Source organism: Ptiloglossa arizonensis, chromosome 2 (genome assembly GCF_051014685.1).
Source record: "Ptiloglossa arizonensis isolate GNS036 chromosome 2, iyPtiAriz1_principal, whole genome shotgun sequence".
Taxonomy (NCBI): Eukaryota; Metazoa; Arthropoda; class Insecta; order Hymenoptera; family Colletidae; genus Ptiloglossa; species Ptiloglossa arizonensis.
Genome location: NC_135049.1, coordinates 16,154,313 through 16,180,824, shown reverse-complemented (window position 1 = coordinate 16,180,824; position 26,512 = coordinate 16,154,313). Strand labels below are relative to the sequence as shown.

At 42.5% G+C, this 26,512-nt stretch overlaps 2 protein-coding genes across 3 annotated transcripts in view; both read left to right on the top strand.

The window, feature by feature from the left end:
- LOC143143797 (uncharacterized) overlaps positions 1 to 22,146 on the top strand; it is an 83,790-nt gene extending 61,644 nt beyond the window's left edge. Inside the window, exons 1-2 of one of the 2 annotated variants that reach the window (XM_076305504.1) lie at positions 4,636 to 6,051; positions 21,699 to 22,146. In XM_076305504.1, coding sequence (XP_076161619.1) covers positions 6,044 to 6,051; positions 21,699 to 22,146 — 456 coding nt within the window. In that variant the 5' untranslated portion in view covers positions 4,636 to 6,043. Of the gene's footprint in view, positions 1 to 4,635; positions 6,052 to 21,698 lie in introns of those variants that run through there. The other variant, XR_012991249.1, reaches the window with a different exon arrangement.
- LOC143143788 (extracellular serine/threonine protein CG31145) overlaps positions 21,911 to 26,512 on the top strand; it is a 125,157-nt gene continuing 120,555 nt past the window's right edge. Inside the window, exon 1 of the mRNA XM_076305478.1 lies at positions 21,911 to 24,340. Coding sequence (XP_076161593.1) covers positions 23,874 to 24,340 — 467 coding nt within the window. The 5' untranslated portion in view covers positions 21,911 to 23,873. The remainder of the gene's footprint in view (positions 24,341 to 26,512) is intronic.

The window sequence follows — 26,512 nt, the reverse complement described above, 5'->3', positions numbered from 1 at the left end:
TCCCGTGACATCAAGCGTCGTCCGTAGAAGCGAACGAGTCGCATGTCACAATTTATTGACACAGTTTAATCATGCGAGCCAGAAACTCTGCGAAACTTTCCAGTAGAACGAGCAACCGACAGCGTCCACTCGCCGAGAAACTGGTGCAATGTGAATGCACTCGATCGCCTAGTGAATAATTAATGCGCGCGCGTTACTTCATTGTTTGTTACGATTCCGTGCAAGGTGGCCACGAACTGAAAACACGGGTATATTTAGAAACGGAGGATAAAACGGTCGTTATAGCGACGGTAACCGGCTAAAATTAACGCGAAACGAGCGAATCGGTACGTAAAAGAAACGCCGCGTGTTCCGAAGTTGCGCGTTTTCGAGAACGTTCAGTCCTCGCTCCGGTTCAGTTTTTCACCCTTTTCTCCCCCATCCCTGACCCTTTTCGTTTGCTCTCGAAATTCACTCTCGATCGTTTGCTCGCTTATTCCCTAATTGCCTCGCTTCTTGAAAATTTCCTCGTATACATCTGGACATCGAGAACAGTGCGCTCCTTCGCGGACGTGTTACGCGAACTCGGAGAGGAAATCCTTTCGGAGCGATTCGTCGCTGCGAAAAACATTGCTTTATCGCGTAATTAACCGGTTCCGTTCGAAACTCGATCGATTGGTAATTTACCCAGATTTCGTATCTGGATCGTAGACGTGGTATTCGTTCGGGTTTGATTAACGTTTAACTTTTCTTTCGAGTAATTGAGAAAGGATTGCGAACGTGGTGTAAAGTACATTGGGAAAAGATCGTTGCACGGTTTCATATGTATAAGTATTTCGATAAAAATCATTAACATACTTTGTATTCGTAGTTGTCTAAGCGAAAAGATTTCGATACGAAAGATTCGTGGTTTCAAATTCTTTGTAGGTGGTTGAATTGTTACCAAAGTAATGAAACGAGAACAGAGAAATTGTTCGATAAAAATAGCGGCTTTAAATTGTGGCCACCGCGAGGGAATCTAGTTACTCGTTCGTAGTCGTTTCCGTTTGTTTACTCGTATCGATGGTATTTGACGGTAGATTCCGTCGCGTACGACAAAGTTTCTTTTTGCTTCATTTTCGCGACGATGGTCGATAAGTCGAAACAAATATACGCGTGAATCGGCACTTGTTTGTCCACACACCCGCCTTTTCTGTGTCCCAGTCCGTACGCCACGGATAGATTTATGTTCCTCGGCGAGGAACAGCTCGCAAATGTCAAAGTGACGAGTCTCCTCGGCGATAAATAAGGTACGCCTCGTACTCCCTGTAACGCGCCAAGTGTTCCCAGCAATATTCCGTAAACGCTCGCAAAACATTATAGACGCAGGAAGGAAGCGCTCCCGTTGGAAACTGTACAAAAGGGAAGACACTTTCGTAACAGTGCGAAGAAACGTCGGATATGCGAAGAAGTTTCCGTTACAACTGGGACGGAAGTGTCATCGAGGAATAGATTTTTACTCTTCTTCGCAAAAAAAAAAAAAATTTAACACGGTGCACAGAATAGAAGCTATTCGAACTGAAATTGATCGAATAAATTGAAGAGTTCCCTTCGAAGAGTCAAACTCTCGGAAATCTAACGAGAAAGCAGCACTTTCGAGCACAAAACACAATGTTTTACCTATTTTTCATTACTAATGCGAATATTACAGCGCTTCGAGACAAGAGACGACAGACGTCCGCTTTGTGCAATTTTTGTTTGAAAATTTCATCATCTCGGACTTTTTCGTCTCCGGAAGTCCTCGTAGTCTTTGTGCTCTCAAAGATTTTGTCAACGTTGTAGAAAGCTGCATATCGGGATTTACCGTATCAGAACTTGGACTATTCTAATTTTTAAAAAAATACTACACCTTAAAAGTAACGATACGAAAATCGTTCGAATTCGTACGATTAATTTTTTCAAAGTGTCACCATGGAAAGAATCAAAGAATAAGAAGCGTCGAAAGTGTCGAACGATGAATCGTTTGATCCGAGCGAGCATAAAATGTACAACCGTTCTCGAATAATAAGGAGAAGCTATCTATACATTTTTCAATTTTCTTCAACGACAAAAGTATCGTCGAAACTCGACTGGCGGATCGAAATTGAGTCTCCCGAACAATAGCGAGCGATTTGCATCGAGCGGTTCCTCGGTGGAGGCTTTGATCTCGCGAGGCTTTAATCATCTCTGTCGGAAAGCCAGAAAATGGGAAGCAGTTTTAACGGCGCGAGTTCTCGTTTCTTGTTAACACGCTGCTCAAAGACGACACGAATTCCTGGACGAGTTAACGAGCGTGTTTATCGTGCCTCCGGGAGTTTTCGACGATGAAAGTCCGTCGAAGGTTAATTACGGTTGTCAGGAAGTCAAACTGCACCGACGTCCCGAACTTACTTGTATCGAGATGCGCGCGATGGAACCTCTATTTACTCTTGTTCGTATCGAGCAATCTCTGTAACGATTACCGATGAATACTAATCGTAACGGATTAGACCAGTTGAGCGTGTTGGGTGTTAAATCGATGGTGAATCTGTTGGTTCTACGAATGGAAACGAAAGAGCCAACGATTCAATTGGAGCGTTGAAAATTCTCAAATCTTTGCTTTTGGAATTCAGATTTGCGGGACGTTCCGCGGAATCGAGATGTAAAATTGAAATTGAATCGAAGTCGATGAATTGTCCAAGGGGACGATGAGAAGTTATCAATCGGTTCGAAATAGAGAATTAAAATAAAAATGTAGGTCACTGTCTTCGCTGGAGAACGCGTCACGGGACTCGAAGCGAAAGAATTAACAATGAAATCTTACGTACGAAAACTGTCGTCGAGTGAGAGACTCGTTTGGAAAAAGTAATCGATTCACGGAACGAGAAGAACCGGATATAAAAAAAACGGGGAACATTCCTGGCTGATGTGTTACAAATTAGTTAACACCGGACGGTAAGTTATTACCACGAGGCTACGATAATACCAATTTGGACATATGGGATAGAATTCTGGCTGCGTGCCAAAAAATCAGACATTGAAGTAACGCAACGCTTGGAGAACAAAGCGTTGAGAATAATCGACCGCTCGAAACGTTGCGCGAACGTTTAGAATAAAATATGTCCGCGAACGAATTAAAAAGCTCGCGACGTCGCGCAAAAGAAGACGAAAATGTCATCCTGACGAATTGCTCGAGAAACGTTTCAAAAACGAAAATAACACTGGGCGACCGAAAAGAGGAAAACGTTCAGATTTGTGCAACGATGAAATAATGTATTCGTTTAAAATTTAGAGTAAACCGTAGTTACCTTCGTGCACGTTCGTTTAATACACAACAGCATTGTTGAGCGACCGAACAAGGCCAGTGGTAATTTCAAGTAGAACAAAAAAGAAGTTAGTAGCAATTTATTAAAATGCCCGCATTATAATGAACACGCGAATAGATTCAGCCTCGCTGTTGACGCCGATCGACCTCGTCGCTTCATTTCGCGTTGAATTGTGGTAGAATATCCGTTCCTTTGACATAATTTGATACTTGATGCGCGGTCGCATTAACAATCATAAATACCTTGCGTTGCGGACGTTTAATTAACGGTAGTCGTATAATAACGCCGGCGATACGATTGGACGTAACGCAGGTTAGAAATACTGTCCCCGGCCGGGTTAATAATAACGAGGTAAATTTCACTGTTTCCATCGACGGGTTGCTCGAATGGTAAATTCGTGATTTGTTTCGAAACGAACGGCGTATCGGTCATCGTTTCCCGTGATTACCGAATCATCGAAATTCGAGGTAAACGAAATCTATTCGAGGATCGAAAGAAACGGTCCTGGACTCTCTTAATGGCACTCGTGGGAAAGATTTTCATCGTTAGGAACTTTGTTCGGGAACTGTACTCGTTATTTTAGAATTTCCATGCCGAAGTTTCATTGAAAGTTGTCCGCGAAGTTGTATCAGAAACCCGGTAACCTACGATGACGGTTACGAACCAGACGTTACATTGTAACGCGGCAGTTGAAAATTGAGAAGGTGAAGGGGAGAGACGGAAGAAGAAGAAGGAGTGGGTTTCGTCTCGGACTTGCTAAAGTCGTAGACAAATAGACTGTCCGGTCAAAGACTTTGAGGGGTAAACCTTCTCTGCCTTTGCCACATACCCCCTGTCTCTTTGCACCGCTCTTGCTTCTAAATAGCTCCGGCTGTCTATTTCCTTAACCCTTGTGCATTCCCCGAGCCATTTTCGACCCATTGCGTTCTCGTAATACATTTCTGTAATTAAAACCGTTAAAATAGACGCGACAGGTCGCTCTCGTGTATTTTACCCTCTTGGTCTTTTAAAGTTAAATACACCGATTCCGATCGTTCGAGATGTTTTTTGTACGAAGATTTTGCGCGTACTCTGGCTCTTTTTACGAAACAATGAGTCTTTCGACATCGACTCCACCGTTTCACGGAAGATAGGAAAGGCTCGTCGCGACACCGAAAGAGCGGAGATAAAAGAGGACAGTTTTCGCCAGCGGGCCGGTGTCCTTGACCGAACGGTTCGTTTGACTATGACTTTAGCGATCTTGTCGGTAAAACGGCCCGTACACGGTAGAGGTTTGCTGCGAGTTTGCCTGCAGGTTTGATCGATTGTTTTCCTCGCGAAAAATATCGGTATATACCCACGGTAAACCTCCAATAAACCTTTGTGTCTATGGGAGGCTTTGATGCTCTCGTAAAAATAAAACGAGAAGTATAAACAGTTTTATTTCGCTTCAGTGGTTGAACATTTCAGCCACCGAGTGCATTTAACGCGAGACTCGATCGCTCTCGGTGCATCTCTTTCGCTAAGACTGGCTATTGGCTCGAGATTCGTTCATTTTCCCTCGAATATTTTATCGTATTTCGTTGTACTCGATTCGATCACATTTTGTTCACTTTGTTCGTTTTTTTTTTCGCGCGGAATAGAATAAAATAGAATAGAAAGATAAAATAGCAAAGGTAATTCGCAAAATACGATAAAAGGTTCGCTCGAGATCCATGAAACGAGGATCAATGAACACACTCGACGTTTCGTACGATCGCCACTGTTCCCATAACCTCGAAACTAGCGAAAAAAAAACCCAAATGTAGACCGCACAGGAAAATGCATTGCGATCGCTAACAGTTCCACTTCTGTGTCGGACCGGTGATCCCGATTTTGTCACTTGAAAGCGGGACTTACCGTATCGAGTATTTTTCGCGATATAAAAGTACTCGAAAACGAATTTCTCTCCCACGAACGAAACATCGCTTCCCGTTCCGCAAGAATTATTTTTATATTTTAGAAATTCTATTCGAACCCGTACTGTCTCTTTTGCCGGTGTATACGTTTATTCCCGTCGAAACTAACAACGCGAGAAGTTATAAAAAAAAAGCTCCGTTCGAACGTATCCCGAAATGGAACTTCGAAAAAAAAAAAAAAAAAAAAAAAATATCTTAACCGTTTCGACCCCCTCGATCGAAACTGAACGTATCTTCCCTCGCTTTCAGGGCGTTGTGTTCACGAGCGAAATAAAAATTCATTCCGTTACACCCTTCGTGTTGTACGTTCGTCCGCAGCTCTCGAAAATAGTACGTATTCTAATGGTAAAAACAGATATCAGAATTCGTATTTATGGCCGTAGCCGATATATTTTTCTTTCGAGTGGGCGTGTTTTCAGCGGTGCGTGCCCGTCCGAGCAATGTTATTTATATTTATTGGACGTTTACGAGCGAGCGGCTGTTGCTGTGCTCCACCCGATCGGCTCGCGTCACAAACGCTCTCATTTTCCACTCGTATACGCAGCTTGTCAACCCACTATTAGCGCGGTGAGTATTCTTGGCAGCGACCCTCTCGTTTGCGTCCGAAAATAATTCGAAGACGATGCGGAAAGCCACGCAACGTACACGAAACACCTAACACCGTGTCCGAGAATGGTATTCGAACTCTGTGATTACACCTCGAACGAGCACATTCGTGAGTTTCCGCTATACTTCGCGCGCCGGTTACTTACACAACTCGGGGGTCCTGTCGGAACTGGTTTGTTCGTCTGAATCGAGAATACGATGTTTGGGTAAGCTGATACGTTTGCACAGTGACGATACATTACGCCGTGGAAGTGAGTATTTTCACGAATTTAGAACGATACAACGGAACGAAGCGAAATTACAAGGTAACGTCTGAACGTGCACGAAAGAAAGTCCAAGGATTTGCAAAGTGGAATCTTGGGAAGATTCGAACGAATTTACGAAAGTCTCGAACGTTACATTTCGCGAATTGATCCGATATACGTCAGTGTTCCATGCAGAGGAAACAATTTGTAGATATTTGTGCGCATCTTCAGATTTTTCACGGTGTATCCGAAAGATCCATCGAGAGTTACCTCGATGTACCTTTTAGGTTTTGTATCGGCGCGTATGATACTTTCACGAACGTCCATCGTGTTCTGTGGACAAAACATCAGAGTTTTTTCTAGACGCGGACAGATAGAAAATTGAAGCGTTCTTTTGGATTAAATGTAGTTTTGGTATCGGACACGAATTAGAATCAAATAGCGGAATCAAGGAGAACTAGATAAATTCGATCTGAACCGAAACGAGTAAATCAGACTCCAATGTAGTCCACAATCGAATGAAGCCAATAACCAAGCGAAACCCGGTAGGCAAATTAAGCTCGTAACTCGATAAAATCGAGTGACAAATTCAAATTCGCAAAATCGTAATCGGATAGAGATTCTGGTTTGATGACATTTAGTTAAAATAATTCCCTTTTGTGGTATTGTGTTCATTGAAACGAGCAACCCCGGGGCCGTGTCACGGGACGCGGACGATAATTTTAATTACACATTTCGCGACAAAAACAGACCGGTTAACGTGCTCGGGCAAAAACGTAAAATTTTGTTTACAATTTTAGACAACGAAACGCAACTTCGGAACAGCTTTTCCAGATGCCTCGTTCCACGAGCTTCGCGTTTAATTTTACCATGCACTCAACGTTTTCCTCGCGTAACTCGTTGTTTGTCCATGTTTTTCAAACTTATCCTTTGATACCACTTTTTTGTCACTTGTTTCTCGATACGGGCGCACATCTCGCTCGTTTATTTGTCGTAGGATCGCGTAAAAATTAAACCGACACGACCGAATATTTCAAACGGACACTGGGCCACGCAACCATAAGTGTATTCGTTAAAATTGTAAAAGACGCGGTAATTGGTTTCGAATTTTTTCGTGGATTTTTCGTTTCGAAGGGATACTTTTAACAATGTATGGTTCGACGTTAGGTTGCAATTTGGTTTTCGGCTCGGTGGAATTACGGGTCTCGTTAGTGCGGTGAAAATCGCGTTGAATTTTCAGTTTTGCCAGCCGCGGAGCAAATTTTACGTGAAATTCAATGAGCGTGCGAAAAATCCACCGAGAAAGATTACGCTATCCGCAGAAACAGCGTTTTCCTCGCCGTGAACCAGATTCTGGACAAAGATTCGTATAATCGACGGTTGACTCGTGCTGAAAAATTACCTTGTCGTTGAATTTAGACATTTTCTGCAAATACGTGTAAGTTGTGCAAGATCGAGAGCTGTAACTCGCTTGAAAACGGGGTAGGTCTGGATCGAACAAATTCATTGGTCGTTCGTGCTACGTAATCGTAAACAATGGAAGCAGGAGGGAAAGGTAACACTGTTATTTGAATTCTACGTAAAAATTGCTACGATCGGTCAAGTCGAGTGCAAACATTTTTAGCGGTTCGTCGAATCGATGGTAAAAGACGGAAAAGGCTTATTGGATAAGGATATAAAAATGTTCGCATATCGAGCGTGTCATTGATCTTCGTTCACTGTTCGTGCATGGATCGATTCGGTAGATGGTCGAATCTGGCCTGGTTCATCGAGGATACCGATCTCCTAAATAAACGACTCGCGACTAATTAATCGAATAGAAGTAATTCTCGGTAACGAGACAGCTAGTTGCGCAACGCGTGTACAGTTAGAATAGAGAGAAGGATGACGGCTAATTGTCATTGACAAGAAGTCTTAATTGCCGTGAAGATTGCGCGCTGATTAAAGCGAGAACGAGGGCCAACGATGTTTGATAAGAAAATGTGACAGAGTTGCGGTCCTGTTCCTGATTGCTGGTAAATAGGACGAAAGATTCGGACGGCAACAGAGTCACCTCTGAATTAATTATCACCGCGATCCCGGTAATTGTGATAAACGGTAGAGAGGGTTTTGTAATTTAATATTTTACGTTGATTTAAAAAAGTACTTCCCCTCGCGTGGTTCTAGGAAATTTCGTTACAGAAACGAATACACAGGAATCCTATTCCGAGATAATTCTGGGTCCCGGGTGGAATTAAAAAAAAATTTTTTTAATTTAAATTTTAAACAGACAGTCGAGTTGTTTGAATACCTGTTCTTTTACGTTGGACTTGTTTTTCCTTTTCCTATGGGAAAATTCGAACTCTCGCGCAAGTTTTTGTACAAGTCACACCTTGCTGCTCTCTCCTTTTTTTTTTCTCTCTTTTCTTTCGGTTATCGAGGGTGGATCGTTAATTACGTCGTTAATTAAGTGGGCCGGGATGGTTGGTCGAAATTAAAGCGGGCAGCGATAATATCGATTCACGGCGTCGAATAGAGGAACGGAGAATAAGAAAATTGTGATTCATAACCGTAAAGATCGAGTTATTAATTAAGTTAATAATTAGAGAACGAGCCTGGGGCAATGTAAACTCTCCCGGCACGCGCGTGAGAACAGGCTGCAATTAATTAACGGGTTTAAGCGGGGGTGAGTTTTAGGGGTGGATGTCGGATCGCGAAGAAGTTAGATCGAAGAATAAAGAAAGAGTTCAACGCTCGTTTTTATTTTATCCAAACAGCGCGCTGGTATGGCTCTCTTGATAAATGAAATTTTTCCCCGAAGGGGACCGAACGAAACGATCGAAACGTTGAGAGATATACAATATTGTTTTTCTCTATGACACAGTAGTTGATTGCCCAAAAAGGTACACGCTCCAAGATTTATTTATCGATTTACACGAGCAAATAACACGATCCCCGCTTTCCTAATAATTAAATGAAATTTTTGCCCGCGCTTAAAAATTGTTACATTATTCACTCGCGCTTCCAATTCAATATATTTCTTCTATCGAGCAATCAACGTTTTTACAAATCGAGCACCGTATCTCCTGTGCAGTAGATCCAACTATTTCTCGCAAACCTACAAATGTACATTTTAATCTTATTTAATTTCTTTCGTTTTTGTAGTTTAATCGACGAGTGAGATTTTCTAGCTACTGAAATCCTTTTTATACAAGGTTTCTCGTTTTTGAGAAAGTCGATTTCAAAATGCTTCGAATACGCGCGCGTTTGAGTACGATTTTGTTAACGTGTACAGAATGTGCTCGTTGTTTATTATTTCTACTCGCGTTGCTGTAATCACTGTCGTAAATCGGACATTCAAGTCATGGTAAGACGCGTTAGCCAAGTCATACCGAATCGCATGCATGCTCCAAAAATGTTCACAATCGATTTTCTCGAAAACGAAATTTATGACGACAATATTGTATTTTACTTTTTCGATTAATATTTACGCAGGGAATCTTTCTATACCTGATTGTATCGCGCATTCCCGTTCATCTAAAATACAAAATGCCAATCATTCGCGCGGTTTAACAATTTTCAAAACCGATTTTCTTGATAATAACAGTTCGTGTAAACAAATTTTAATCCCCATTTTTTATTTAAATATTTTTACACGAACAATCATCCCGCTTCCGGTTGCCTCGTGATTCCTGTTCTAAGCTGTAAATAAATTAAAGTTTCGATCGTTAAAAATTGATCGATTCCTCGAGTTAATTTTATTAATAAAATTGATATCGTCCAATGGAGAATCGTTGCAAATTCGGTGTAAATCTTGCGATAAAATAACGCTAGGAAATTTGTTAATTATTTTTCCTCTCGATACGCATTTTCTTATCCGTTTATAATCACCTTTAATAATTTGTTCGAGAGGATCGACTGGACCATAGAGAAAGGGATCGGGAGGCGTTTCATCGTCATACAGTTTTTTAATGCGACTATTCTTCCAGTGGAGTAAACTCTCTCGTTTGGAGAGAACGGATTGCAATTAATTAAAGCGCTTAAGCGGCCTGCGTATAAAGAGAGAGCCGGTGAATGAAAGGAAAAGGAAGAGGTTAAAGAAAAGCGAGAATCAGTGGAAGTGAAGGGAAGTTAACGCGATTTAATTCTTGCTCTTTGAATGCACATTATGGAAAAGTTTTGATATTGCGCCAAGTGTTGAAATTGAGGATATCGCGAATGGCAACTTAACTTCGCGGGATGCGGTTGAAATTATTTTGCACAGGATGGCCATAAATAATGAAATTTTAATTCACCGAATTATCAACGCTTATATTTTCTATGCACATACGTGTACTTTGATTAAAATCATCGGAAAAATTGTTCAAAGTATACATTTTTAACGTACGAAGCATTTATATTGGATATTGGAAATATCAGATTCTCTTCAGCCCGAAAGGTGTAGTTCCCTCTTCAATTTAAATAAACAGCTACGTGCATACAATATTACGTTATTGCATAGACGGTCGAGTCTCGAGAGGGATCGAAACGTCGTCTAAATTTCAAGAATAAATTAATTCGCGCGTTAATGTCATCGTTATAATCGAGCCAGTTAGGAGAAGCGGCAACTTCTCAAATCGAATCGAAACAAATTGTTTTTCACACTGAACGAATTCGACATAGTATTCGATCAGCGATGCCCTGTAATTAAAATTATAACCCGATGGCAACAAGCATTGTCTGAGAAATTCCTCGAGAATATAATAATCGCAGTAGTCTTTCATCAAATTTATGATTACGTAGAGCGAATTCTAAGAGAAAGAAGATTTCTCGAGTTTAATTCAAATTAGATCGAAATGTTTCTCTCCTCTCTCGTTACGAAATCGATAACAACGATAATAAAGCTACCTCTGGTACCTTTTCGTATACGTTAAAAAGGATAAAAATGAGAATACAGTATCGAGGGAAGAAACGAAAATTGAGTAGAGTTTCCGATACAATGGTGAGGTCCAGCTACCAGCGATTGTTAACATAACTCAAAATTAACGATTACTTTGAATAAACCGGGACATCCCAGCGAATCTTCTAATTTCCAATAAAGCAGGGTGTATAAAGCGAACGTCGAAGCACGTTATGGCCATGGAACGTGAGGCATTTTGATAAAACCGGTATGGACTTTTCGGACATTTCGAGAGAGCTGATTCCAGATTCCGCCCGTACACTCGACCTTCTGCTTTATTTAACCATTCCCCGTGCAATATTTAAATGATCCACGGCCGGAGTTTCGAGCACCTATAGACTGTTCTTCCCGCGGCTCTTGCAGCCCCTTCTGCCCAGTTGCATCTCTCGGTTTTGCATATTCTTTGCCCTTGTTGCTGCTTCGCGACGCCGGGGAATGCTCGTTGAACGTATTAAGTCGCCGTCGGAAATTTTCGGCCCTTCAATATTTCATGAGACCTATCACGAATGCCTTCTGGCACCTGCTCGGCACGTCGAGAGATTTTATACGATTAATTTTTCATCAATTATACGCAAACGGATTCATCGAGACCTGCCTTCACGTCGTGTCTTCCTTACGGTGGACGATCGAACGAAGCGTTACAGAAAGAAGACGAATCTTACGGCATTTCTTTTTCTTCTGCGAATGCAGCTGCACTCTTTTTTTACCCCGAGTGGAATCATTTTTTTTTTCCTTTTCGCGTAAATCGATCTACGTTCGCGTAGAACAGGTACAGGATAAGAGATTCGAAAAATCGATCTTTTTACGAGGGATTTGAAAATGCTCGGTAAATCGTTTGTATTCTAGAGTGTTTACGGGACTGAAAATTTTGAAACGTCTTGAAGAGAATCGACTTTTCGAACGTCTTATTCTGTACTTTTTACACGCCGTATAACGCGAAGAATTTATTTATGTAATAAGAAACACGAGAGTGGTCATTATCAAACGGTGAAACTTATTCCCCTGTCGCTTTTCTTTTTATTGTTAACCATAAAAAAGATACGACTCCACCGAAGTACGAGATTTATCTTCTGTATTACAAATTTTTTAATTCATCTTTATTCAGCAATACATCGACAAAATCGTACAGCATGCCAGTTGAAGAAATTAAGCTGATCTTGAAATAATCTTGATACAAAAAATGAAATATTAATACAATTTTTATCTCATCGAATTTACTATTAAGAATCACAAAGATTAACTCTATCTTCATCTCGCACAATCGTCAGTCCGTGTACATTGTTAATTTATTTCAAATGACACTTGTCTCGCGATATTTTTCATCGTAACGTACGGTGTACTTTGCATTCTATTTGAAAAAGAAAAAGACGATTTTAATTTAGCGATACACGTCTCCTCTCGAATCAGAACGACGGTCGTTACCTTCTTTTTTAACGTAAAATTACCATTCCGCGAAACCCATTGTCCCTTATTTATTTATTTATTTCTTTCCTTCTTTCTTTCTTTCCCTCGTTCTTTGGAAGGGATCCTTTTGTCGAGCAGCGTAGATGTTCAAATGTAACCGGAAAAATAAGAAAGAAGCATTTTCCGTTCCGAATGGAACGACCAGTGCTCGGCAAGCTCGAAAACGAATTCCACGGCCGTGTTGTTTGCTCGAAATAGAATCTCTGGGTGATTGTTGGCGAGTGTATCGCGCGAAACATCCGCGTTTATTATTCGTCGGGCGTCAGGTGGAAATAAGAAGTATATCTCGAAATTCTCTCGCATTATTCGCGAATCCTACGAGAAAATTCGAATTCGGCCCGCAGCTGAAACGGACAAGTTCGAGACACAAGGTGAATCGTGGGAGGAGGGTTATACCGTGAAAGTTTCGAGGAAAGGACGAAACCGAGCTTCGTGATCTTTCTTCTTTCGGTTAACTTAGCGGAACAACGCTACGATCGCTTGTCGACTTCCGTGACCGAGAAGTATTCAATTACGTCCTCGAGGGACTACGAGATTCGAGTTCGAAGTTCCGAAACTTGACTTTCTATCCAAAGAGGAAATTTTCCAAATCATCGAAGTATCCGAAACTATTTTCTCGAGTGTTCCACGAGTTACGAGGATGACGCGCTCTTCTCGTTTTTTCTTCGCACGGAAGACATCCCGTACGGAGCGACTCGATTTTTCCAATGATCGAGCTCGAGAGAAGCACGTCGAGTTCCAAGGTTCTCGTAATAGCTTTATCCCCGAACGAGTACCGTTCGAATTGGAATAGAAGATCGAGTAACGCGGCTCAGACGTAACCGTTTCTTTCGACGATCGTACGAACGAAACGATACACCGTGAATGAATTGGTTCACGGTCAACGATCGGTGCATCAGGTTGGAACATTTTCGAAGTTGGTAATCACTCTTCACCGAAACGCGTCAACTCCTCTCTGGCAATACTTCAACTACCAACGGTCATTAATAATCGTTCTCTCGTTAATAATACGATCCCGAAGGAAAATGGAACAACGAGATAAAAGAAATTCAAGGTTCCCGTCTGCGTACGTTTCGAGTCGCGCGGGTTATTGCAATTCTCCTCTTTCGATCGGCGAATTAAAAAAAAAAGAAGAAGAAATTTTTAAGAAGCGATTTTCCGAACGAGGCCGCGATTTAACCCACCTTTTCACCGTACCTGTACCAGTCCAGGTCCAACAATTACGAGAACACAATAGAAGTTCCATTTTCTTTTATCCGGGAAGCCGAAGATCGAAAGACTTACGAACAAAGCGAAAAGCGATATTTCCAGAAATTGATTAGGGAAATCGAAAAGTCTCTCCCGGCTCCACTCGAAGGCCTCGAGTTTTACCAAAGTCACGACGAAAGTTTTCGATTGTTCTTGGAAATTCTTCGATTGTTCCTGTCTCGATATCGAGACACTTCGCGAGGGAATCGTTCCTAAAAGAGTAGAGAACTCGCCGCGGTTCGACCCTATTGGAATTTCCGCGACGGTTCCGCAAACACCGCCGGTCGGAGTTTCTAATCCAACGGTTTCTAATTATGTCGCTGCGTCGCGTTTACCGTGGACCGTGTACTCACCTTAATAATCGAAATTTCTAATTAGAAGGGAGCACGCGAGTCGAGCTTTAAGCGTTATCTCGGGGAATCGGTGCCAGCATACAATTAGCCCGGCGTATTTATATTCACAATAGGGCGCACGTGTAGCCAGGTTGAATCGAAAGAAACGTAATTCCAATATATCGCGCGTGCTCGATATCCTCGATCGATGAGAGTTACATGTTTTTCGAACACAGAATGCATTCTTTCTTTTTTTTTTTTTAATATCCGGGAAACCGAAGATCGAAAGACTTACGAAGAAAGTGAAAAGTGATATTTCCAGAAATTGATTAGGGAAATCGAAAAGTCTCGCCCGCCTCCACTCGAAGGTTCGAGTTGTTCTCACGTGGTGAGAAACGAAAGAAATTCGTTTATTTTTTCACGTCTGTTACAATTATATACTTTGTACAGAATATGAGTGTTAAGTATTGTACGAATGAAGTTACAGTGCTTATACGTTTCCATCCATTTTTTGGATCACTTTTTTTTTACAATCGTAGTATCGGTGTAGAAGTATTATCGTAGAAGCTTTACGAGAAACTTTAAACGCGTTTTCCTTAAAGTTGCGACAGGGTTCCTAACCTCGATCTATCAAACGAATTGCATATGTTTGAAAAAGTTTTTCGGTCCCTTGGAGCTGTTAAAAGGCGTTGTGTTAATTTTTTCTTTGCAGTAGAATTCTCTTTTCGAAGTTGACTTTGTTAGTTACCTAATAGTCTTGCAATTCTCCATAGATTTGACTGTCTGGAATAGTTTGATAGTAGTTTGTTTGATGTTGTCAGGGAAGATCGATGCGTTCATCTTTATTAGATACGAATATGTAATTTTTAAAAATTGTTGATTACTTTTATATAATTCTTTTGAAAGTGACTCCACCTGGTTCCAAGTCTGTTTTAATTCGCATTGTTTTTAATAAATTGTAAGTATGTCTATACTTTCCAAATGTAACTAATTTACTGCAAAGATAATCAAATCTTCTACACGCTGTATCGTATAATATCCAAATAATAATCGAGTTTAGTATGGATAAAAAAGGATCTGTTTCGCCGTTCAATTGTCTCGTGACGAATTGTTAAAACGTTTAAAAAATTTATAAAGGATATTTCGTTTGGTAATCTTAAATATTCGGGAAACATTTCTTGTACGTTTTTCGAGGTATTACCGTAGCATTTTTAGAAACTTTTTAAACGTTAACGAAAAGTACGTGGAATATTACCGTTGAAATTCGAAGAATTTCTTTAGGTTGTCCCACTTTGGAAGCTGAATCTTCGTACGACATTTAAAGGGCTTAACGAAGACGTACAGGGACATTTGGACCTTTTCGGGATGTCCTAACGTTTAAAACGAATGTTCTTTGGTTGTAATATATAAGGTGTCTTTGTGCTTTTCGGGATATTTTCTGCGAATTCTGGTAAATTGTACAAAAATTAATCAATTTGACGAAATGGTATCTGAATTGTGAAAGGCATGCATGTGGATAAATGCGGGCACTCTTTTTTTCGACATTTTTTTATCTTCACCAGAGATCGATCCCTAATGGAAATTTTATAGACGAATGCATCGAAATATTCAGTGGCTTCGTTGAATTAAACCGTCGGAATAAAAATTTAATTAAAGCGCTTGTGAAAGAAATATGCGTAACCTTAAACGCAAGTACAAATTTTTTCTTCAAAATTTTGGTACAGGCATTTAGAATAGATTATCAAAGAAGAATTAACCAAATTTCGATTTTTTCTAATAAAACAAAGACATATTTTTTCTAATAAAACGAAGACATGGTTTTTCATCTTCTACTGGTAAACGGTTTCACCATTTATATAACTCGATACGACTCCGTGTTCACTCGTATTTTTTAATGAACTTTTGTCAAAGCATTTACCGAACCAGAAGCAACAGATTTTGTTAGTTTCGAACGATTACGATTATTAGTTTCCAAGAAATGTAAAGTTTAAAAATTCTAAGACTCGACTGCTCCATTTGAAACAATTCAAGTATTAGAAACGCAATATTTGGGAGCTTTATTAGAAATAAATTCAATCGAAACATTGGCCGTTTCTTCATTCATTAGGAATAATTAAACGTTTGAATCGGAGCCAGAATAGAAATTGAGTTCTCGAAATAAGTTCCTGGGCATTGATATTTTACTCGCAATATCTCAACTCTGATATTTTCCAACGCGTGGCTTCGAAAACTTTGAAGATCAGTTACGTGGAAGATTTATCGTCCCTTCCAAAAATATTGACTTTTCGATGATGTTACCCATATAGCATCGAATCTACACGGTGTAAGGAAATACTTGTCACGATTTGCAGATATGAATCTCCGCATTCAGGTCGATGGGAATTTTTTTTTCAAAATCTACTATCGGTCTGTGTCGATTTATCATTATTGTTATTATTTCTGCTTATTCTATTCGACAAATGAATGGGAGTACAACGCAACGCGTGAAGAGAAATAATTCAGACTACGAAAACTCACACATAAACGTATTAGAGTGTCACGCAGTAGTAGGAGTAAATGAATCGTAGAACGTCTATAAATAAACTACTGATCACGTTAATTGGCTGACATTTTAACAATATTTTGTACGAGATCCAATCGTACGCTGTATATAATTTTCTTTGAACATTTTAGTCACTTTAGTATCGAATAAAATGCACAGAGATAATGAAAAATCTGGTCCAAATTTCTATTATTGAAATGAATTTTACAGTAGATTTTTGAAACCGTCGATTTCTCCCCGAAAGTTGCAATAAATATTATTCGTCTCCACCCTGTAGGTGCATAGTTCTCGCGATATGCTATCCATCATTTCGGACGGTTTCGATTGAACTTCTGGTAATCTTCATTTACAAGAACTAGAACACTTGACATCATTTCCAGTTTTTATCGCGTGCTAAATACGATTAATCGATTTCTGGTTAATTTATAGAGTCGACATTTGACGCGATCTGGTAAAGTTTTTGACATTAAGATAAACATGCCTTATATTATCGCTAATGACCGGATTAATGTTAAATCGCTCAGAATAGATGTCTCGTATTCTCGGCATACGCGATTCAATACCAGTGTAATTTTAATCTGCTAACAGGGCTATTAAAAATATTGTGCAACGAACCTTGCTACGATTTCTCGCTGCTTCTACGATAAATTAATATCGTTGGAACTAGTCGATTAACTGTACGAATCAAGAATTTGTGGAAGAACGTTGTTCTAACAAATTATGAATATTTAACGACAAGTAAATACAGAATAGTCGACTGTATACAGTCTGTCACAGAAATCCTGTTTTTAGCACATAGAGAAACTTTACAAATTTTAAGAAAATGTTCGATCTCCTTTGCAAAACGTACATCCAGTTTTGAGATCCAAGATCGTAATAAATACAAGAATTTAAGAATAGACTATTCTTCAATTATGAATATTGAATGATAAATATTTTAAGAAATCTACACGTTTATCTAGCCTTACAAAATTCAAATTTTATTCAATTCTGACCACGAGAACCAGAGAGTTTTCTATGAAAATTGGTGGAAATATTGTTCAAAGTATATACATTAAAAATATGAACCATTTACATTAAACATTCCTTATCTTCGCAAGAAATTTCCATTTGTCCTTCTCAGCCTTAAAGACGTTGTTGATTGCAATTTTCGCCCGAGGAGTCAAAGATTGGTGCTCGATTCTCGGCCAACTGGTGTCGATTCTTTCTTTCCTTCGAACACAAGGAAACGCAGAACAAGATCGTGCCAGAAGTAACTAAATCATCGAATGGGACATGATCCACGGTCGTCGCGTACGAAAAGTGGTCCTCGAAGTTTGGCTCGGAACACGACGAGGGTCATTTCGCTAACTGAAGGCGCAGTTTCGCTGAAATTGCCGCTGTTAATGCCTCGAAGAAGAGATTGTTACGTCTGGATTTACGGCCGGGCCGTGCCCTTCCTTTACAACGTTCCCGGGAACGATTGGAAATCGTTGTCGTTCCGGTGGAATCTTTGATCGGAACAGCCGCTCGCAGCCTGTGGATCGTTTCGCGTAAGGAAACGAAACGTTCCCGTGTAACTCTTCCGTCCAGATACCACCGACGAATAGAAAACCCCATTGAAATTCCAAGCGTCCTTCGACGATAATAAAGATAGCTACAACCATTGACATTTCTCCCCGAGCAAAACAAGTGCCGCCGTAAAACTGGGGACCGTGTAACGCGCCACGCGTACTCCCTCGCTGCCTCCACTTACGCGTGATCGAACTTTTGATTCGAGCGGAGATTCCGTCCGAGGGACGACGTTGTACTTATCGTTCTTACCATGGAAAACTGGCAAGATAACTATACGGGGCTCCGGTGCAACGAAGTGCATCTGTCTTAAACACTAGGTAAGATTTAACCCTGACGCGTGCTTTGGGTCTTTTTCGACCCATCGCGCCCTCATCATTGAATACTCTGAGAGAGTACTTGGAGAGATTGTAGTTGTTGTTTTTATCATGAAAAATTGGCGAACTAACTAGACAGGGCTCCGGTGCAACGAAGTGCATCTGTCTCGAACACTAGGTAAGATTTAACCCTGACGCGTGCTTTGGGTCTTTTTCGACCCATCGCGTCCTCATCATTGAATACTCTGAGAGAGTACTTGGAGAGATTGTAGTTGTTGTTTTTACCATGGAAAACTGGCGAGCTAACTATACGGGGCTCCGGTGCAACGAAGTGCATCTGTCTCGAACACTAGGTAAGATTTAACCCTGACGCGTGCTTTGGGTCTTTTTCGACCCATCGCGTCCTCATCATTGGATACTCTGAGAGAATACTCGGAGAGATTGTAGTTGTTGTTTTTACCATGGAAAATTGGCGAGCTAACTAGATGTGGCTTTGACGCGTGTTTTGGGTCTTTTTCGACCTTATTCTCATCATTGAATACTCTGAGAGAGTACTTGAAGAGATTGTAATTGTTGTTTTTGCCATGAAAAAATGGCGAGTTAACTAGACAGGGCTCTGGTGCAACGAAGTGCATCTGTCTCGAACACTAGGTAAGATTTAACCCTGACGCGTGCTTTGGGTCTTTTTCGACCCATCGCGTCCTGATCATTGAATACTCTGAGAGAATACTTGGACAGATTGTAGTTATTTTTTTTTATTATGGAAAACTGGCGAGCTAACTATACGGGGCTCCGGTGCAACGAAGTGCATCTGTCTCGAACACTAGGTAAGATTTAACCCTGACGCGTGCTTTGGGTCTTTTTCGACCCATCGCGTCCTCATCATTGGATACTCTGAGAGAATACTCGGAGAGATTGTAGTTGTTGTTTTTACCATGGAAAATTGGCGAGCTAACTAGATGTGGCTTTGACGCGTGTTTTGGGTCTTTTTCGACCTTATTCTCATCATTGAATACTCTGAGAGAGTACTTGAAGAGATTGTAATTGTTGTTTTTGCCATGAAAAAATGGCGAGTTAACTAGACAGGGCTCTGGTGCAACGAAGTGCATCTGTCTTGAACACTAGGTAAGATTTAACCCTGACGCGTGCTTTGGGTCTTTTTCGACCCATCGCGTCCTGATCATTGAATACTCTGAGAGAATACTTGGACAGATTGTAGTTATTTTTTTTTATTATGGAAAACCAGCGAGCTAACTAGAGTCCCACGACGTGCATCTGTCGAGGACATTTTTTTTATCAAGCAAAGCAATATCTTGTTTTGCCACGATCTCGAAGAATCGTAAAATAGAAATTTTTAAGATTTATATAGTCGAGAGTGAGTAATAAGTCTGTGTTGGTCACAGAAATTGCACTGGCGCTGAAATAGTGGTTCTTGGGATTTTCAAGTTTGACGAATGAACCTTGGTATGAAATTGGAATTCTGAAATTCTGTCTGGAACTCCGAAATGAGGTCGTAGAAAGTGGTCCAATTTTGGTTTGTTTAAAAAAGCTACAAAAGTTATGAAAAAAGATATTTTACTTATACGTTATCGAACAATAGTACAAATACATACATTTCAATTCGCCAACGTGTTGCGGGTATGTGCTGCTCACGTGTTGCAATATTAGTGTGATTTTTCGGGTTTGCTCGACATTAAATTTCTACAAATCTACCTGCGAACCTTTTCAATTTACCGAAGAATTATAGCAACCAAATACAACAATTACTATTCTTTGCGTCCGATACATTACTTTTCAAACGTATTACTATACAAACGTATAATTACATCGTTATCCATTGTCTTCGTTTATTGCATTCTGCGATCGTTAATTAATATTTTTGACAATGTCCTTTTACGTGCAATACAAATACAGTTTTTTATCAATTAAACAGCGTTCGAACGCTTTGATATTTTATTCAGTCGTTTCGAAGTTACGATCATTTGAAATCAACGATTTCCAATTCTTCGCTCTAGGCTCTCTTTATTTTAATAACTTCCCCATCGTATTTCTTCCGAATAATATAATCTTTATTATTCTTCGAGATTTACGGAACGATGTTTTCTCAAAATTTGAAGCGCCGGGATTACCTAAAATTTGCCTAATTTCCACCACTCCGATTCGGCAGAGTCGAAACGTAGTACCTAAACGGACGAGGTTGAATTTAGAAATTAAGGAAATTTTGAAACTCGAGCAAAAGCTAAGGAAACGAGACGGTGACGAGGTACAGAGGTGTTCAGGTGTTCGATAGCCTATGTGTGAATATTCGAATAAACCGAATCTGCTTCCCGGTCATTAAAGTCGGTGCAGCCCGATGCAGATATTGAATTATACGGTTCGCCTGGATGCGACGTGGTTTGCGAATATAAAAGACAGGAAAGAAACGAGCCTTTACGATCTTCCTCGACCATCCTCGCGCAGCATCCGCCATCCTCTTTATGACGCGACTTTTGCGATAACTGTAATGGCCACTCTCGCAACATGAAGCACGCCATTACCGTCACTCTATTTCACAGTTGGTATCTCTGCTCTTTCAGGCACTACGACGACCACTCTCACACCTTCGAGCATCCCCTTAAAGGCTGCACCTTGACCCAGTGCATCTAACGGGTGGTATGCACCTGCAGGGGGACTCGATAAAAAGCTTGCAACACGGCTATTATTACACCATCGAGCGTTGATTTATTTTTAGACGAGGCTTGTTTGCGGGGGTTGCTCGTCGGGATGCTCCCGCGGGGCGTGTTTCAGAGGTCGTTGCACTCAGGTTGGTGCCTGCGGCAAAATCTCGTGCACGATAAAGAAAACGCACCGTGTCGGATTGAAATCGTCCAACCTGCGCGAAAAAGCTATCCTGCGGAACGTAAACAGCTTTCCGTGTTTCCTGTTTATCGATAAACACTTTCCTGGTAGGTGTTTGCAACGAAGGTTCAATCTTGAAGAAAAATGATCCGTCGCAGAAGTCGAATCGTTGGTTAAAATCGTTGGTTATTCATCGAATTCTCGATAGTTAACGCGTTACACGGATACCGAACCGGTAAATCGAACGTTGAACGATTCGAGGAATCGATACGATTGAAGGAAAATTCCGTTTCCATCGTTTTCGTGTTCACCGGTTCGTACTTTTGAATCAAGGTCCGGTTCTACGAGACCCGTTTGTCTCACGATTTTTAACTCTTCCTTTATCGTTTCTTTTTCAGGCGGCGATTTGGTAGAATCCAAAGGCTGACGGTGCTCGGAGCGAACAAGGAGTCCGCGATAGTCGAGCGAATCGCGCGCGATACGTTCCCGAAAGGCAACAATTCGAAACGTGGCGTGTCAGTGGCTCGACGCATAGAAGACTTTCGGCAAAACGTCGAGACTCGGGATATCGTTAACGACTCGCGCGGTCCACGATCGATACAGCAAGGTTGCGTCGCGTTTCGTCCGCAAAAGGAACTCTGGACGAGAGGAGATGTCCCGCAAGTGGTACAAAAGGCAAGACAGCACGTTCAAGCCGCCAGATATTCGAAGATAGCGAGTCCAGATCGGTTCAACGATTGGTGGAAGGTCGAACATCCAGCCCCGTGGTCGGTTTCACGACCAGGGATGAGGAAGACTCGCGATTCAGGTCTCGAAGGAACGAAGGGCGGATCAAACAGAGCCTGAGCGACCGCGTGCAGCCGTCGAAGAGCGCGCAGAGGTTAATCGGTAGCTTCGACAGGCCGAAATTCAAGTTCAGTTTCAGGGAGAAGGACCGAGGACCTTCCGAGAGGGCCGAGAAATCATTGAATCCCGAGTCCGGAGAGATCAAAGAGGACGTCCCGCGCGTCAAGTTACAAAAAAGCGATTCCTTCCTGAGGAAACTCGTGAGAAGCTCGAAGGACAACATCGCCGAGGGCTGCGAGAGGCTGGTCAGAAACCTCCAGAAGAGTCCACTGGTGGGGAAGAAGTTCTTCAACAGCAGCGAGGACAGTGCCGTCGACGCGAGGAACGAGGAGAAACCGGTGCCACCGGTCAGGAGGAAAGGATCCACGAAGAGACCGCTGAAGATCGATCGACCAGGAACGTGTTTCAAAGATTCGGTCGTCAAGGAATCCACGAGAATCCAAGTGTCCATCGTCTGTCCGGGCGTTGACACGGTCGAGGACGGTTTCGTGTTGGTGAACGATAGTCCTCTGTCTCCGTGTCGCGAGGGTGTGGTAACCGAACGCGTTAACAGTGTCTCGACGGTCCACGTGAGCCAAACACGTTGCGCGTTACTGGACGACGGAGATTCCTCGAAGAGCGTGTCCGTGGAGGACGTGGAGGATCTGATAAGATCGGAGGACAACCTGAGGTTACTGGAGCAACGCGTTCTGATCAGGAGACGCTTGGAGAAGTCCTCGAAGCTGTTCCAGGCGCTTCGGACGTCCGGCGAACGTCGATCCTGGAGCGAGGAGAGCCTGATCCCGGCGATTGGACACGCTCGTAAGAAATTTCACGCCGGGTTCCCCGTAATCGGTGACTCCGCGGATCCAGTTGCGGCCAACTGTTCACCGATAATACACAGACGTTACGTCTGCACCGGTGGACGACAGGGCTCGTCAAGGTCGCCGGAGTGGCGGGACAAGACGAAGGTACGTTGGAAGTCGTGGAAAGTGAAACGGTCGCCCCCGCCGGACGACTGGCCGGTTCAGAGGTCGACGAGGCTCCAATGGATTCTCGATAACGAGCGCGGGTCAAACGATAAGGGGGTTTCAGCAAGGAAGTCGTGGATACCCGGGGACGAGCTGCACGCGCGACGACGACAGCCAGCCACGTCCGAGTACGGAGTAAAATGCAAACTTGCGAATTTCACGGATCCCCGAGAACACGACGGTGGGGATACGGAGGGAACGAGAGACCACGAGACTGCGGAAGAGCAAAGTAAACACGAGCCAGTCGCGGAACCGAACGAGAACTCGGCCAGTTCCCTCGACTCGAACAGTCAACCGACTGTTCCTGACCTAGCGACGCCTCCTGTTCACGGACCGGAAGAGAGCTCGCGTGTCTGCTCCAGCATCGAGATAGAGTCCAACGCGTTCGCGTCTTCGCCAAACGGGAAACGGATCATCGACGAGCTAGCCAATTTTAGCGTGGCTGTTCCCGAAGCCACCACCGAAAACGACCACTCGGAGCTCCCAACAGTTCTGGTGAATGTTACCGACAACGTGTCCGATGAAACTGCAGACCAGAGCGCGTCCACGGTGTCTGGCCACGACGGCTCGAAGATCGTATCGCGCCCTGAATTCTGTCCGGTTCTGATCGACCAGCTCGCCAAGAAGACTCACGGCAAGTCTCAGACCAGATCGATCCGCAAGAAGAAAATCAGGACCGGCAAGTGTCGGAGTGTACAGGACTCGAACGATTGGAAGATGAAGTTCACGATCAGGATGATCAGGATCCGCGACAAGCTAATGGTCGGTTTGAGCGCGTTCGCGATAGTGTTCACCGTTCTGTTGGTGATGGATCTTCAGATGGACTTGGGTTACAGCGGTCATCATCTGGTACCCAGCCACGGTCGCGTAAGGATTGGCGACGATCCGAACACGGACACCATTTACAATAATTTCCGGCGGAAGTTCTTGCAGAGAGTGAACGCCAGCAAGGAACAGAGCAGTGCCGATGTGTCCGGTACCACTCAGAACACCGGTAAGGACCTTGGTAACGAGCCTCGTGACTCGAGGACCGAGAAGATGGAGGTGCACGATAGCTTTCCGGATTTAGTGGATATAGTGGTGAAGGGTTACGGTGTTAGTGCGTACGAAGGAGTGGCGAGGATCAGCGGGGAGGATCACACGCATAATCCTACTCTGGGAGAACTGAGGAAAATCAGCTTAAAGTGAGTCCCGCACTTTTATCGTTTCTTTCTTTCGATGTATCGATCGATACTGACGAACTAGTTTCAGAGTGGAAAGTAACAGTAACCCAGCTATGAATGATAAATTACTTTTTCTAACGTTACCATCAGTGGACCTAATAATAGAAAAATATTCCATTTTCCTAATTATGGAAGAATATTCGTTCAATTTGGCACTTGGCTTCCTCGGTGCTTCCACTCTACAATTATAGAATCGCATACTTCGGTGAGCTCGAGCTTCGGTCGTCCAATGATTCGAGCGCTATCGCGAAGTGACTGAAATCTAGAATTACTTTAACGGATAACCAATGATAACTATTACTCTGAAATATCGTCTCGACTTTGGTCGATTTTCGGAACGTTCTCCGTTCGTATCTCCGTTTACTAATTTTCTGCCCCTTTGAAAACATCGACGATAGAATTGTAACGAAATCGCGTGGATCACGATAGAACGAATCGTGTCGCGATTAATTGGACGGTATTTCCTTGGTCCTTGGCGTTCATTTTGTAGAGTGGTTCGTTCAGAAGCTCAACATCTCAATTGTTCGTAACGACGATACCTTGAGAGAAACGAAATGAATCGGAAACCTTATGAATCGATACAGTAGATCGAGTTGGCAAATCTGGGACACGTCTTGGTAATGTATTTTCTCAATCAGTGCCGGTTCTAATAGCGGGCGTATGACTCAACGGACAAAGGACGATGTTAATTCCGTTACTTTGCCACGAATATAAGATGCACGCTTATCTGGTATAACTTCGTCGTCTTTACCGTAGAAGCGATGAAATACTTATCGATACCGATAATAATGTTCGTCGTCGGAGGGGGGGCATCTCATAAAAATTTTCCGCTGGTGTCGACCCCAATGAAAATATCTGTTCCCGTTTCGTCGTAAGATAAACGTGATTTTCAGTCGCCGAGACGCGGTTGCTAATTAAGTGGAATATCGTCCAAAATGACAAGTTTTAATCTCGCTTTGCCGGGCGTCGAAATCTCCTAAACCGATTTCCAGAACTTTAAATAGAGTCCTTGTTGTTTTTTCACCGCGCATTTGATAAAAGTTTCCACCATTGGGCGAGAGCCTCGAGGGAAAACCGATCGTTCTCCAGCGATGGAATTGGGTCGAAGTAACTAAAATCGGTTGAACTTTGCGCGAGATTTCCGAGCGTACGAGGAAAGCAGATAAAAATAGTGCAACGTCCACGTAATTTTAATCGATCGTTTACGCTCCGCTCGATCACGTGGACCCGCGTTCTGTCCGCAGAGGCGGGATTTGCGGTCAAGCAGGCTTTCGATGCGTCTTCGGTTCGTAATTCAGTGAAATCCAGAACGTCATTCTGTCGTAACAGGCAGATAAGGGGCCACCGAGTCCGCGATATGTGGATCATCACGAATCTTCTCCGCGCTGACTGTGTCGACCTTACGCTTTTAACTCGCGATATCCGGAGAAATAATAGATGCTGCGAGCCCGATGGTGTAGCGTTTAACTTTTTCTCAACGACGATCGGTAAACACCGTTTCCGTTTCTGCCCGGTTATCTTCTTATCGGCCGCGTTGAAAATTGTATCGTCGAACCGAATCTCGAGCACCCATGGAATTATTTTTTCTCTCTCTCTTTCAACGTTCGTTCACCGTTCCACGAGACGAATTCTTCTTTTATCTCGTCTGTTCGTTTGCTTCTGTTTCGTTCAACCGTGAGAAAATAGCTATAAAAAGAAAATCGTTTTATTCTCGGTTCGGGATCAAATTTCAAAACCCCCGGTAAAAAAAAATTTCTCGTCGCTCGATTTCTGATTTCCATCTTCCCCCCCTTCCAAATTTCGGAGAATACGTTCAAAACGCGAGACGACGAGATTTCACGGCGAAACGGATCGCGCGTATTTTTCAGCTAATCCGTGTGTCACGAGAGACGAGCAAACACGAGAAACCCTAACAAAAGCTCGGTGTTACGTTGCGCGCGTTCGAATTTCATTTTTCAATTTCGAAACCGGTGCAACGCACGAAATAATAAATCAGATGTCAATTTCAAGGTGGAATTTCGTTCGACGAGCGCGTGAATACATCGTCGTTGACTCGAGCCGAGATCGATGGAGGATCGATCGATGTCCACCGGGCACGTTATAATTAAAAACGTCCTTCGAAGCTTCTTTGGC